General features: G+C 33.3%; 2 protein-coding genes and 1 pseudogene across 3 annotated transcripts; 2 read left to right on the forward strand and 1 right to left on the reverse strand.

Moving 5' to 3' along the window:
- Positions 1-4,485: 4,485 nt before the first annotated feature.
- LOC111371446 lies at positions 4,486-7,635 on the forward strand (annotated as a pseudogene).
- A 794-nt stretch (positions 7,636-8,429) lies between these two features.
- Positions 8,430-12,505, forward strand: LOC111371447. 2 transcript variants are annotated; one of them, XM_022993441.1, is made up of 5 exons: positions 8,430-8,591; positions 8,723-8,812; positions 9,882-10,041; positions 11,159-11,707; positions 12,075-12,505. In XM_022993441.1, exons 2-5 carry the CDS (start codon positions 8,728-8,730, stop codon positions 12,184-12,186), a joined length of 906 nt encoding a protein of 301 aa, XP_022849209.1. In that variant the 5' UTR covers positions 8,430-8,591; positions 8,723-8,727; the 3' UTR covers positions 12,187-12,505. The 2 variants fall into 2 exon arrangements, with proteins under 2 accessions (XP_022849209.1, XP_022849208.1); XM_022993440.1 differs by having other exon boundaries at positions 8,432-8,532.
- Positions 12,506-12,654: 149 nt separating this feature from the next.
- LOC111371448 (uncharacterized protein At2g24330-like) lies at positions 12,655-15,100 on the reverse strand. Its single transcript, XM_022993442.1, has 3 exons — positions 14,806-15,100; positions 13,944-14,373; positions 12,655-13,017 (listed from the first exon to the last, which is right to left on the reverse strand). Exons 1-3 carry the CDS (start codon positions 14,983-14,985, stop codon positions 12,800-12,802), a joined length of 828 nt encoding a protein of 275 aa, XP_022849210.1. The 5' UTR covers positions 14,986-15,100; the 3' UTR covers positions 12,655-12,799.
- Positions 15,101-15,368: the final 268 nt, after the last annotated feature.

A 15,368-nucleotide genomic window follows, 5' to 3' on the forward strand; every position in this document is an offset into this window, starting at 1 on the left:
TGAATAAGTCATTACAAAGAAAATCCAACCTAGTTGACTGGAGCTATCAAGATTTAGGTTCAAAGGGACAACCTAATTGTAAATGTTTAATAAAATCACTGTGGGGGTGTTTCCTCCTATACATTCCTATGATGTAACAGTGATGCTCGTAAGGATAAAGGATAAACAATAGACTTTTAATGATTCTTATGCGTAAAAAATCGAGTCAAGTAATGTGGGTTACTTGTAATAAGAAATCACCTATGTAAGAGAGAAGTGTGATCGCTTCTAAGAGAATTGTGTAGGGCTCAATTCTTAAAAACTCTCACAGAACCAGACATATGTTCATGGCCAAAACGAACATAATAATAAGAACTGAATTGTGTTAAGAAGAATCCTATGTGGAGTATATCATCGTTTGCATAAATGACAGAACAGTTCAAGGACAACATATCTATTGGTCAGTTAGTAAAGTAAATATACTTTCACAAGGGAAGGTTCAAAGGGTAATACCTACCTATCCTATACAGGCTTCAACCGTTGAACTTTATCACCTAGTCTTGTGTCTCATGGTCACCAAGTCTCGTGTCTCTACCAATTTTCATTCACGTGGGAGATTGTTGGAAAAATGTGTAAATGTCTCACTTTTGGCAAAATTTTCGATGGGACCTGTTGGTCCAATTTGGAAAATCGAAGTTGATCCTTGTTCTCCTCCGTGAGAGCATCAAAACAATATATTTATTTGCAAAAATTGATAAATAGATGAATGAAAAATTGGAGCTCAAAGATGACCATTGGAAGATGGTTTATGTGGGAAATAAATCTAGTTCCACATAGGAAAATGAAGAAAGTATTAACCACTTTATATAGGAGTGCACATTGGAATGATGTAATCATGTGTAGTATAGAGGCTCTCTCCACATGCGCCCGCAAGGGAAGGTGGAAATCACGGACCGAAATTGTATTCGGACCTTGAACTTGTATGCGGGCGCATCTACGTACACGAATGTCGGACCAAACAGAGCAAAAATTGGCCCGTTTGGAGTGTCCATATTTTGCAATTTTTTGTTTCCTTCAACTGACCTTTGAGTTTCCGAAACCTGCCAAAACTCCCAGAAAATGAAGTAACTCTAGTGTTTATTGCTATGGAGTTAATAGCCAGATTTAATCTTATATATATAAGTCTCATTTTCCAGCAATTCTAGCCACGAGAATGCTGCATACACACGAAATCTGTCAAATTAGTGTTATCTGCATACATAATATGTTGCATTTTCTGCGTCGTCTTGGTGGTGATATTGTTCGATACAAACTCAGTTCGTCAAAGTAGCTTCTGCAGTGCTCGAATTCTACTGTTATTGCTGTATCCTAAGAAACAGACGCTCAGATTAATTCTCAAGCACTTGCAGTGAGGGAGCGAATCTATTTTAAAGAAATTGTGCTCGCACATGCCTAAGGTTGAAATTTTATTTATTTTCTGCAATTTACATAATTGCAATTTATTCTTACGGTTATTTATTTATTTAGCGATTTACACGTTTGCAATTTACTAGGTTCATATATTTTATAGTTTACTTGTTTTATATTTATGTTAGAATTAAAAATATAAAAAGAAAAAAAATATTTCTGAATTTTCTTGCTAACAGTTGGTAAATGCAATTCAGTATATGTATATTACATCTACGGTATTTCTATATGTAATTGAAGATACAAATATATGAAAAGGGTAAAAAAAAAATGTGCAAATACGGTAGGCAACATATACGGTAGGAAGCATATACGGTAAGCTGTAAATACAGTAGGCTGCATATACGGTAAGCTACCTGCAAATACGGTAAGCTGCATATATAGTATATTGCATATACGGTATACTCAAAATCGGTATCTAAACTACATATACGGTATGTGACAATTCGATTTTATTAACACCACTATATTCCAACATAATTTTGATTATTATTTGTTTAATTAAAATCTTTTTTTTTTAAATTACTTTTTATTATATGGGGGAAAGGAAATTGTGGGAATCACTTAAAAAATGTCCATAAAAAATTCATAGAAGTCAACAATTAAAAATACACCAAAATGAAGAGAAGTTCTACTTCATATGAAATTCTTTTGAATTCTACAAAAGTCTATAAAAGATTTAAAATGAATGTATATAGAAATATATGAAAGGCTTTCATTAATTCCATACAAACCTACAAAAACTTCACAAAATTCATAGAAGTCATCACTTAAAAAAAAGTCCATCAAAGCTTTCAAAAATTCAAATTGAATACACTCCCTTAAAATTGAAAGAGAAAAGACTTTTTGCTCTGAAATTTTCATAAATCTCAAAGTCTATGAGAGATTTTCTTTGAGATTTGCTATTTATATTTTTCACTAAAAAGTCTCGAGAAATCTAGTGAGTAGAGAATTATCCAAAAGTTACTATTAATTTGAATACCTCATGACTTATAGAGACTTTTAAAAAGTTTCGATCGAATACCTCGTGACTTTTAAAGAATTTTTAAAAGTCTATGGAAGTCCAAATTGAATATAGTCAAACTTTTAAAAAGTTTTTAAAAGTTTCAATTGAATACACCTACACTTTTTAAATTCTCAACAGTTTTTAAAAGTCTCAAATGAATACACGACCTTTAGATTTTTCATTTTTTATTAATGGTCTTTATTTTTTTTTAAATATTTTGCAAAATTTATAAATCATTTATAAATAGTGAAAGTTCATTTTTAACTGACTAGCGTAAAAATTCAATTGGTCACTGAACTAGGCCATTTTTAATTTGATTAATGAACTTCAATTTGTTCCAAATTAGTTATCTAAGTTTAATTTTTATTCTGTGTTGATCAATAAAATTTAATTTTTTTTCCAATCAGTCACTAAATTTTAAGTTTTGTTTCATGTTGTTAAAAACTTTTTACTCAAAATCAGTCATTGCATTAGTTTCCATTTCAAAAATTAATATTAAATGAGATGCGTCAAACGACTATATATATTGCTATATGGGAGATAGGATTCATTCGATAACTTGTTATTTTAATGCCAATTGAATTGAGTCACAAGAGACTAATATCGAGGCCAAGTTGAAACCATTTTTATCACTACTATATAAAAAGGGTAATGTTTCACTACTGTAGAAAGAACAGTAAATTCTTCCATTTTGTCTCATTGTAGCTTTTTTTTATTGAGAGAAAGAAACGAGTCGTTTATGTTATGTGTTGTTGCTTTTCCTCAATTTACACGGCGTGGAGGATTATGTCATAAAATCCTCTTTACTCTTTCTCTATTTTTACACGCTACAGTCATGCCTCTATATTTCTCCACACTATCTCTTTCACCATAAAAAAAAAGTTTATTTTTGAGCACATAAGTAAGTTTAAATAAAAACATTATTTTTATATATGTACGTAAAAGGTATATAGTAACCATTTGGTTAACAAAAAAATAATGTCAATTAAAATGTTTACGAATCGCTTAAATAATAATTTATTGAGGGGGTTAATTCAAGAGTAAAAGTGTGAATTCCATAAATATATGATTGAAAATATTTTTGAAGAAAAATAAATTTTAAAAAATGAAGACCAAACATGTTAACAAATGAATATATTTATTTTTCAAAAAATAAGTTTTTTATTACCATTTCATTTTTATTATGAAATGATTCTAATCTTAATATGTTAGATTGTGCTTCAAAATTACATAATCTATCAAATATAATTTTTAAAATTAATTTTTATAAAGTAATATGTTTTTATGATTTTTTTTTTAGTAAAGTAATAATGGAGACTAACCTCCGTGTAATGGAGGCCGTTACACGAAGGCTCATGTTATAGAGGCTCAAGATAAGCCTCCATAATAATGGAGGAGATTACGGAGGCTATGGAGGCTCATGCTTGAGCATAATCGTTATGGAGGCTCATGCTATATTATAGCTCCATTATATGGAGGCTCAAGCTACTCCATTATTATGGAGGCTCATGCTATATTATAAAATTAATAAAATTTTAATTATTTTATATTTTTTAGTACTATTATATTATACTTTCATTTTCGATCATATATTTTATGAGCATAATAACTTTTATTAAATTTTCAATCGTTCATCAATAATTATTATAATATACTAAATATCTAATTTTTATCCAAATCAAATAGGGGATAAACATACTCTAAAGTTCAGTACCAATGTAAAACATATATTAATGTAATAAAGTCTCCGTTTGGTCCTCATTAAATTCAATTACATTACATTATATTTTTCTTTCTGTTATTTCAACCACACAATCTTCCATAAAATAATATTAGACGTAAATCGAAAATTTTTCATTCTTTTTCAACCAATCATTTTTCAAAAAAAATACTATTCCCCCATTTTCATTTTCAGAAAATGTGGGCCAAATGGGGGCAAAATATTTTAGAACAGTTCAGGGACTAAATTGAAATTCTTTTATAAGTTCAACGACCAATCAAACTTACCGTAGAACTGACTAGTAACAACCAATCAAACAGAGACCTTCACCTTTCACTGCTTTTGAATCCATTCATTCAATCAGCGCTTATACTGGTACATATAAAGTTGGTGAATCATCCAATTTTTTCTACCACCCTCGTTCGCTGTTTATCCGGCCCCGAGAGGGAAGAGGATTAGACGCCAGACTGAAAAATCTGCTGTTTTCTACTGACCCAATACTTCAATGGGTGCTATTAAAGCAGCGGTAGCCGATGGGGTGCTGACTTTTATGTGGGTTTTTTAAACATCGACGTTGGGCCGCACTCACTTTTGTGGTAGCTTCTGCTCTCGGAGTATCCCAAGGCCTACCCACTCTTTTCATCACTACTGTTCTCGTTTTTCTCCTGTTGATCTTGTTCGGCATCATCGGCGATGTATTGGGAGGCGCTACCTTCAATCCCACTGCCCTCGCCGCCTTCTATGCCGCTGGTATTGGGGGCGCTGATTCGCTAGTCTCTGCCGCCCTCCGATTTCCTGCCCAGGCATGACTTGCCTACTCTTCATTTTTAGATTAGTCAGATATTAAACACAGTATGCAATCATCCTACTGACTTGATTCAAACGTAGATTAATAAGTGGAAATTCTCAATTGATGATATGTTTGTGAAAATCTAGATTGCTCAGGGCTAGGCTAGATATAATGAAACTCGAGATAATAAGAATAAAAAATGAACTTCCAATTTTTTAAAAAATTCACAGATTTTAACTGAACGACCAAATTACAACAAAAGGCAAACTTGAATAATGAGTTTGCACAAAATAAAGTTCGGTGACTAATGCGAAGCTTTGCCATAAGTTAAGTAAAAGTTATGCAAGGAATGAGAATGGTAAAGCCGTTACTTGTATCCTTGACAGGCAGCTGGTGCAGTAGGTGGGGCTCTTGCAATTATGGAGGTTATGCCGATGCAGTACAAACACATGCTTGGGGGTCCTTCTCTGAAGGTTGACTTGCACACTGGAGCCATTGCTGAGGGAGTTTTGACGTTCACGATCTCTTTTGCTGTCCTTCTCATCGTCCTTAGGGGTCCAAGCAGCCCACTTGTGAAGAATTGGTTGCTTGCCATGTCAACTGTTTCGCTAGTCGTTGCCGGTTCAAGTTATACTGGACCTTCGATGAATCCTGCAAATGTAAGTGGTGCATCTCTTTTCCGTTCTTTTGCTAGATTTTGAAATAGTATAAGATGATATATCTATGTCTTATTGTAGAATATTCTAAATCCTTTAAAATTGCAGACTAAAGAAACAAAATAACATGAGGTGAGAGTTTCTCCTTCCTATAGCACAAAATGAAAAGATATCTGCCAAACATTTTGTATTTAACTTTTTTATTTCATATCCCAAATGCCAACTTAGAATATAGAAGTTACTTTTCCCATTGATGGTACATGATTGTGTATCTTTTGCAATCAAAGTGAGATTGGTAATGTGATCGAGCTTTGACATTCGGAGCACAATCAGAGTACTGTTCTCTTGACTTAATTTTTGGATTAGGAATGTGATTTGGTCCCCATATTTACATTTATGGGGTTCACTCATCCCATCATTATTGTCCCGTTATGGGGTGTCAAATTATCGAGATCCTCAACTACCAGGTTTCTATATGAGAACTTTAGGAAAGAATGCTACTAGATTCTATTTTCCTCTATGCACCAAACTGTAACTGATCCTCAAATGCCGTCACCCTAATTAGGACTTTGTAGCACACAGTAATACTTTCCTTTACACTCACGTTAAAATTTGTTTTGGAAGATCCATCTTTCTTTAACTTCTGACGTCTTTCGACGTGATTGGATTTTTCTCCTTCCTTTGGAAGAACCAATCATTTTCTTATTGAGACCCGAAAACACCAGCTTGATTAATTAACTTTCCAATTCAAAGAGCTTTAACTTTGCTCCTTTTTCTTCAATCATGTATGTCTTCAAAATAATGAATGGGACACAGTCTGTTACAAAGCCAAATAATAATTTAGACTTTGATTCATGTTTAGCTTATCTTAAAGTCTCTTTAGTTACATTTGCAAATTGCTAATCTCAAATCGTGAACTAAAAATGTGCGGAGAACTTTTGAAGCATAACTTTAACATTTTTAAGCAGTAATTAATTAGTCAAAACTGCTCTCTAGATATTGGCTATATGCCAAATTTTTAGGTAGAGTTTTAGGACATTATAAGAGTTTTGATCTGTAACTGCGGTCAAATTGTTCTTTCTGTGTATTTTCTTGAATCTGGAAAGTCAAAATTGTTCTTTGAAGTCTTATATTTGCATCTTATTTCTTGATTCTCTTCTTCCCTAATCTGACTTATCTATTCTCAAAATTGTTAGAAGATATTTTGCAAAGTGATAGTTTTGAGCATGTGCAGTCAGAAGTTTCTTAGTGTAGAATACTTCTGATTTTCATGCCCTTCAATTAAGTTGCCAAACATAGTTTTCGGATTCTAGTTTTGACATTTGTAATGTGGTTTACATGGGACGGCTTAGCCTCACAGAGAAAAGCTACAACCCTGGAGTTCAAATCACTTTTAGTTCCATAACTACTGCAAAATGGATTGGCTGTGCTTTAGTCTGGTTTCTTAGAACAAGTTTGCTAATATCAGAACATCTTGTGCAATTCTTTCTTTCTTAATTTGATATTTCTCGCAAAACTTGTGTTATAACTGGCTTTCAATTGTGCCTAATATCATTGCAGGCGTTTGGGTGGGCTTATGTACATAATAAGCACAACACATGGGAGCAATTCTATGTTTATTGGATCTGTCCCTTCGTAGGAGCAATATTGGCTGCGTGGACATTTCGCTTTCTATTCCCGCCCCCATCAAATCAGCACAAGGCGAAGAAAGCCTGAGAGTTTAAAGAAGTAATTATCAGTTAACACTGGTGGACAGTATTTCAGTTAAGATTGTTGTTAAAGACAATTTTTTGGGATTCCATCCCAAATTTTGGAATCGCAAAAAGTTGATCTATTAGGAGTAGCTCAAGCTTTATAAACCTATTAATTACCCCATATTTAACTGATGTGGGATTCTCTTTACACTTTCTCAACATATACTGTTGGAGGATTTCATCGTATATGTTATGTTTACTGAACATTAACTTTGCTATGTAGATCGTGATGTCTATTTTTATTAGTTTAATTGATGAGATAATAATGTGTCACTCTCCTTGATTGAAACACAAATAAACTCTAAAAGAAAGTTCCTTTTTTTTTTTTCGTGGAAACTAGTTATTTTATAAATGTCAAAATATAACACTAAATATAAAAATTTTCATTTGAAATGCTTTATTTATAGATCGAATATATAGTATGATATTATTAAAAAATAAAGTTACTTTCGCTTAATTGTCGTCCTCTTCAATCCTATTCTCATTGCTCATCCTATGTGTGGCTCTAATTATTTTTTCCATTTCCCCCTCCCATCTTCCAGGATTCCCTCCAATCTCCATATTGTGAGTTTGAGAGGAATTTGCAAGTCTATAAGTTTTCAAATAGTAACCCAAGATTCTCTCTAAATCATTAACTTGACTATTAGATTGTGTAGAATTGTGAGGAAAGAGGAATGAAGGATCACAACCCATCATTTTTCTTAATAAACGAAAAACATTAAGGTGTAATGTGATGATATATCAAAAATATATTAATATTCTTTTATTTGTTACGATAAAATGATATGCTAAAATGTTTAATATTAAACATGTACATAGGATAAGAGGAAATTTAGAAGGGAATGTAGCAAGATAATAAGTTGGAAATGACAAGATAAAAACTAGGAGGTGAAGATCCCCAAGAAAAAACATATATGATGAATCTTTTCTTTTGATAAATATGAAGAGAAAAAGAGGTCATTTTGAAAAATATCATAAATTTTGTAAACAAGCCTTTTTGACCTTTCCTCTCCAAGTTGGTCCCTGTTAAACAACTTCATGGTCTGAAAGGACTATATCTTTCAAAATTAAACAAAGAAGCTATGTTATATTTATTTTCAATTTCGAGCCTGAGGTTTAAGGTTTAAGGTTCCCCATTTCAAACCCCATTGTCGCGCCAGGTAATTGCTACACCACTCCTCTCCTCCACTTCCACCGCACGCCACCGCCACATCTTTTGGTATTTGAAGATCGATCTTTCCTGTTTGCTCGTTTTTTTCTTCGTTTTATTTTAATTTCTGTAGTGTTTGCATAAATTAACATTTTACTTCAGAAGTGAAAGTATAAATCAGTCTGATTTCTTTATTGTAGTGGATATGAGACTCGTTCGGAGTATGTTCTGGTCTCCCAACGCCCGCCTTTCTCGTCAATTTCAACGGCATATTGCGAATCCCCGTCAAGGTATAATTATGTTTATGCACTGTTTTTTATGAAAAAAATGTCTGCTGGTTTGTTAATTGAAAATTTTCCTGAAAATAAAGCTACCACTGCATTCTGTTTTAGGTTATGTTAAGTGTACTATCAACTTGGAGCTGGAACTGAGTTTTTTTTTTATACGTCAAGGCGTGTAAATAATATATTGGCTGGAAAATAGTAGCGCATGGGCAATCTAATTTGTACTGTCAATTTATAAATTGGATAGTTAAACTAGCATTACACCTTGTAATAGATAATCCCTCCACTAGTAATTCGCAGAATTAATTAATTGAATACTTCCACATGTAGTTATTTTTTCCAGCCTTCTCTTCCTCCTCTTGATGTAACTCTTTAGGTAAGGCTTCACACCTCCTCGTTGTAAATTAAGGGGTGATGTCAAGCCTCCCATTGAAGCATGGGTCCTGCATAAGGGGGAAAAAAAAACTGGCTTTTCATCTTCATTTACTTAAAATGAGATCTAACATTCACTCAGATTTCTATCTTTTTTTGAGCTACAATAGAAAGAAGTTTTAGAAAAAGGTATGTGAAAATCCGCGTGCAAAGCCCAGCAGAAGCGGAATGGTTTATAAATCATGATGTGACTAAACATACTCATTTTTTCAGCTACTCTTTTGCATTTATGGATAAGGAACTTAATAGTTCATTTTTTGATGTGATACTCTTATTTTCTTTTTCATTTTTTCTTGTTGTCCAAATGTATTTCCACGAGGAACTAGCGTGTGCTGGTTAAAGTTAAATGTTTACATGTGTCAGAAATATTAAAATTTTCAGAAAAATAAAATGTGGACTCGTGCATATCTATCTCAAATTTATTACAATAAAGTTTCTTTCCAGTTTATTGTGATTGGAGATTAGATGCCAAATGACCCTTACTCCACTTCATCTATACATGTTAATGATCTTGCATTATACTTTTTTCTTGCACATGATCTCTTTAACTTGAGAAAAGCGCTGAATTTTATGCAAATTCTTGTCAAGAAATACTTTGGTGTTCTGTTATTCTAATAATATATTCTATCTGGGTGCATCACAGTGTACATTGAGACATCCAGTAATGGGCATAGATCTATTATAAAGTGGCATGGAAGGTTATTTTCTGCTTCTGTTCCTTCTGATAAAACCGAAGTCAAAAAATCTCGTAAAAAGGTCTCAAAGGATGAACGTAAAGCCATGGTGGAAAGTTTTGTTAACAAGTATCTTTCTTTCACCTTTGCTTTCTTTTCAGTTGCTAGCTTATGTTGACATTGTTTTATGCAATTGATGTTGTATACTAATTTTCAAATAATAAAATATGCTTTTTAAAAATAGAAAGTTTCTTGAACAACTCTTAACAAATTTGATCTTTATCAAACGAGTATCCGAATTTTAGATTGCTTTTTTTAAATAAGTACTTATTCACATTTCTTCATAATTAAAAATAGGTTTTCTTTATTGATCATTCATTGCTTTCAGGTGTAAATACATCAAAGTCATTGACAGCATAAACCCTAATTTATTAATTGCCTTCGGCATCAGATTTGCAATCATTTTCTTAATAAGTTTCTGTAGAGTTCTCGTCTTTCTTTGGACCTCTTATGATCAGTTTGAAGAGATGCTGATGCTTGATGCCAAATGCAATCTCAGTGTTTTATTTTGTTTTCAACTGACAGAACAGCGCGTAACCACATTTCATACTTCCAAAAAATGATCACTTGGATCAATATAGTTGCTGAATTGTTTGCCAAATTTACAATAAATATGCCTTGAAATTATTAGTCTTGTACTTTGTGATCACTCTCTTAGAAATCATATAGTCAAAGATGTCAATTAGATTGCCAGACTTTTGGCACAGTTAGTAATGAAATTTACACTGCCAGACGAATTTAAGGTTCAACGTTATTTAGTTGTTGTATGGGATTGAACTAGCACTCTTTTTTTTTTCTTCTGTTACTTTTCTCACTAGCGACACAATAATTGTCTGAGAAACTTGCATGGGAAAATAAATTACTCCCTTCTTATATGTGTCGGGGCAGTGGTCAATCAAGTGCTATTCTTGCATTGCTGAACTCACATACCCAATGAGGGGGGTGGCCATACTCCTCTATTGCAATACATTTGCAATTGTGTGATTTTATGATCATTACTCATGGTTATTAGACTTCTTACCTAAGTTTTATTGGACTAAAAACAATAGATAAATCATCCAGAAATGTAGCGGTGCGTGTGAGAACTAATTTGGTATGGTTATTGACTTCTAACTTTTATTATGTTATTGATGATATCTGTATGTGAGAGTTGTAATATAAGTTAATATGTTCTACCGTTTGGCAGGCATAAAGCCATGAATGCAGGAAAGTTCCCATCTGCTTTTAAGGCTATGAAAGAGGCTGGTGGCTCTTACTATGTTATTAGGCAGATCCTTCAAGAGCTGGAATACAACTCTAAAATGTCATCCATGGCCACAAAAGATTTAAGTTCAGTGGGAAATTATAGGATGAAGAAGAATGAGATGTCAACTGAAGAGTTGTCGAGCAGTTCTGTTAATTCTCAAGATGCTCAAAAGATAAATAAAACTCCAATGGAAGAAGACTTCATCAACCGTGGTGAATCTTCCACTGATGCTGCTCAAGTTTCAGGCAATGTATCTACATTGGATGCACATATTAGTGAAGATGGTCAAATCTATAACGAGAATTCTGTGGAGAATCAAAATTCCAACTATTTTTCTACTAAACCTCAGCGAGTAGTAGGAAAATCTGATGAAATTTTGCATATACATCCTGAGAAACCAGAGGATTATGCGAAAAGGGAGAAAGGATCTGAAGATACGCTGCAATTTGATGGTCTGAAGCCCAATGCTCAGCAGCAGAAGTCATCAAGGTAATTCTCATTATTTCTAGCTTATACTTTGAGATGTCTGATGGTGTGTTTTAAAATTTGGATTTACTATCCTGTGCCCTGTCAGCAATGGCTCAGATTGCTTTTATAATTTATAATGTGATGTTTATTGTATTTGAACTATACCCTAAACTTAGAATGGATATGCTATGACAGTCACCTGATGGAATTTGCCTTGTGTCATTCTTTTTCCTCAAGGCAGGCTGAATTCTATGTCTTGTATAAATTAGGGTTACAGAGGGAGTTTCCAATCCATTAATAAGTTATGTTACGAAAATTATTTTATACTTTTACATGGAAATTTGTATGTTCCATGATTCAGTAAAAACTCTCATTGTTTTTTACCTAGGGAATTGTACAAAGAGCCAATTGAAGATGCAGAACCTGAAGGGAAATCATCAGTTTGGGAAAATTTGAAGTCTTTTGCAAATGGATTTCTGGGCATATGGAGGAAACGTTAATACCTTCTTCCAGATGATCATTGAAGATTTAAAGTTTTGTATTAAAACTTTTCATGCTCAACACTTGCATTCAGTGATTAACGCATTCCCATGTGCATCATGAATCGAGTAAGGATTATCGACATCGAAGAAAGAAGACGATATTCACCAGTTGGATTATCGCTATTGACCACTCCAGAATGATTATGTCAATAGGCATTAACATTAAATTCTATGTAGATGATTGATCCGGAGGCTGTAGAATGATTTTGAATTTGTGACACAGATTTATGTAGAGAGAATGGTAGTTTTCATAATGCATTTAATAGCATTGAAGGTAGTTATGGTAGCGTTGGAAGGAGAAGCACTGACCTTAAATTGTACAGGAAATGCTCAAAATTATCAGCATGAGTAGTTTAAAATCAGATATAAATTTTCTGAAGTTCGTGCAATTGGCGAAATTTGATGCTACTGAGCAAACAATTAAAGAACAAAAGAGTTGAAAATATTGGCTGTTGAGCAAATGTATATGAAATTTTATGTTGAAAGATATGTTTTACAAAGACACTTCTTACACTCACAACAATCACGAAATATAACTTGTAACCTCTCAAATCCACATTCACACAAATTTTCAACTGCCTTCCAATGTTGTTTCACCCGGAGTACTGCTAGCAGAAACCGCATCAACAACGGAACCACTGCTGACAGCCCCAGTATTGTCCACGCTTGTTGGTGTTGGGGAATTTGATCCACCCGGAACCCCTTCATCCACTTGTTTAGGCCTATTCAATGCATTGCAGTGAGGACAATAGTAAGTTATGTATGGAAAATCCTCTTTCCTCGCAAGCCCTGCAAACATGAAAAGAGAAAACGCGTGACCAGTGAAATCCTACATCAAATGTCACTCCAAACAATTAACTAGTTATTGTTTTACCATTACTGTTGTACTACAAGCTAAGATGCACAGATACGAATACATAATCCAGATACTATACGATATAGATACATCAATACGACTTTTTTGGAAAAAAATTAGGATACGCAAATAAGTGTAATAAAATTCAAAAATATTAATACAGAAGCATGACGATAAAAATAAAATAAATTACTAAAGCATTTTTTCTTAATTATTAATTGTTGAAACTTCATTTCTTCATTATCATTAAAAATAACACTCTCCAATTAACAACCTCAAGCAGTCAAACACCTTCAAAAGTATCAAATGAGGGCAATGTCCCACATTTTGGATTCTCCTTTCGAATAGCAATCCAATTTTCTTGATTTAAAAAAAAAAACAAATTGCTACAAATGAAACTAATTCTTCAGCTCGTTGTAAAGTGCACAAAAGAATGTTCTTTTTAGCACTAGATGAAGAAGAAGGTTGCACAAGAAATTTCAAAACAAAACAGTAAAAGTACATGCAAACCATGAAGTATCAATTACGTATCGAAAATCATACAAAAATAATAAAAAATAAAAAAAAATACGTATTTGATACGTATTGAAAACTTAAAAAATAGAAAATTATATAAAATAATTTAAAAACAAGTATCCGGTACGTATCGGAGCTTGGATACGTAACAAGTTTGTAAGTATCGATGCTTCTTAGACTACATGTACATAACAGTTTATATACAAATGATGTGGTGAAATATGATTTGGTTAAAAAAATTTCAACCAAATTATTAAAAAAAAAAAATAAATCATTTTTTGACATATCATTTGTATGTAAACCATTATGTAATTCCATTACATACAAGTAGCATTATTCTTACCATTATGTATATGGCAGTTTCCACATATAAGTGCATAAGATTGTGTGGGGTCCTCTCCCACAAGTAATGCTGCGATTCGAGCAAACCATCCCCCATCTTGTGAAATTCCACCTGTTTGAGGATGATGTTCAACAACCAATTGATGTTGCTGAGAAAAATCATCAACGCCGCCCTCAAACTCTACTTGATTAAGCATGCCTTCCTCAGGATGGTACCCAGATGCAGTCTCTGGGCCTTCAAATTTGGAGGTAGATGCCTTCCTGTTACGAAGTCCGGTAGTCCTTGCAACTTCCACATCATTGCTCTTTCCAGTAGGGGCGTCCATCATATTCTCTTCCCCCATGTATACTTTCAGACCTGAATCTGCGCCCAACTTGGATGCAAGTACACTTGCAGCGGCTGCCTTGGCTGCTGGGTCAGGGTCATACCTCTGCACTGAAGACTCAATATAAGGATCTAATCTAGTACATTCCAAATCTACTATAAGAGGGATGGCATGTTGGTTAAAGGAGGTCACGGAGACCAACTTAGAGCATGTTTGCTTAAAAACATGTTTTAAAATAAATAATTATTTTATTGGTCAAAGATATAAAAATGCTCACAGTAAGGTAAAAATTACTTCTAAAAAATAACCTTTTCTAATTAGAAATAAGAAAAAAGTTATCCAAACACGTTTAAAGAAAAGAAATTAAAGACAACAGTACTACTATTAAGCTTAGCCAAACATGCTCGAGCGGGAGAAATAAACCATATTTCTAGCCTGAATATTTCGCAACCACTTCTGCTAGCTTGGCACGAACTACATGCATGAAGAAAAAATGAATTAATAAATGCAAAAACACGGCTAGCTTGCAGTTATCACCTGTATAAGCTGTTGGGTAGTGTAGTAATTTGTCTTCTCTTTGAGTTCATCAATTTTTTCTTGCCTCTCCGCTCGAAGCTTTTCCAAAGTCTTCTGGTCCTTCCGATCACCTAAGAAATCGTGTGTGAAAATAAAATAAAAAATTACCCCACTTATCTTACCTAAGATAAAAAAGGACATGTGGCAATCTTTCCTTAAAGAAGTGCACTCAGGGATGAGTATGTATGTAAAGATCCTTTCAGAACATTTCTAGATTCATTAAAAAGGAGAGTTACTCAATTTCTAAGTACCTTTTGCAGCTAAAGAAGCGAAAAACTATGAAAATTGTAGAGTACACAATTTGAGGACCAAATTGAAAATATTTAATGATTGGTTTGGAGCACAAGAGATATTTTGAAGTTAGGAGTCAATTGGATGCAATTAGAATTCAAAAGAGAATGGAATATGATCAGAATATTACCATAAAGCGATTTTCAATCACAAAAGATATCTTCCAAATTTTTAGTCAAAAATTTAGACCCATTTTTACATAGTAAACGTCTGAATTGAAATTTTTTTTATCT

The sequence above is a fragment of the Olea europaea genome, chromosome 22 (assembly GCF_002742605.1).
Source record: "Olea europaea var. sylvestris chromosome 22, O_europaea_v1, whole genome shotgun sequence".
NCBI lineage: Eukaryota > Viridiplantae > Streptophyta > Magnoliopsida > Lamiales > Oleaceae > Olea > Olea europaea.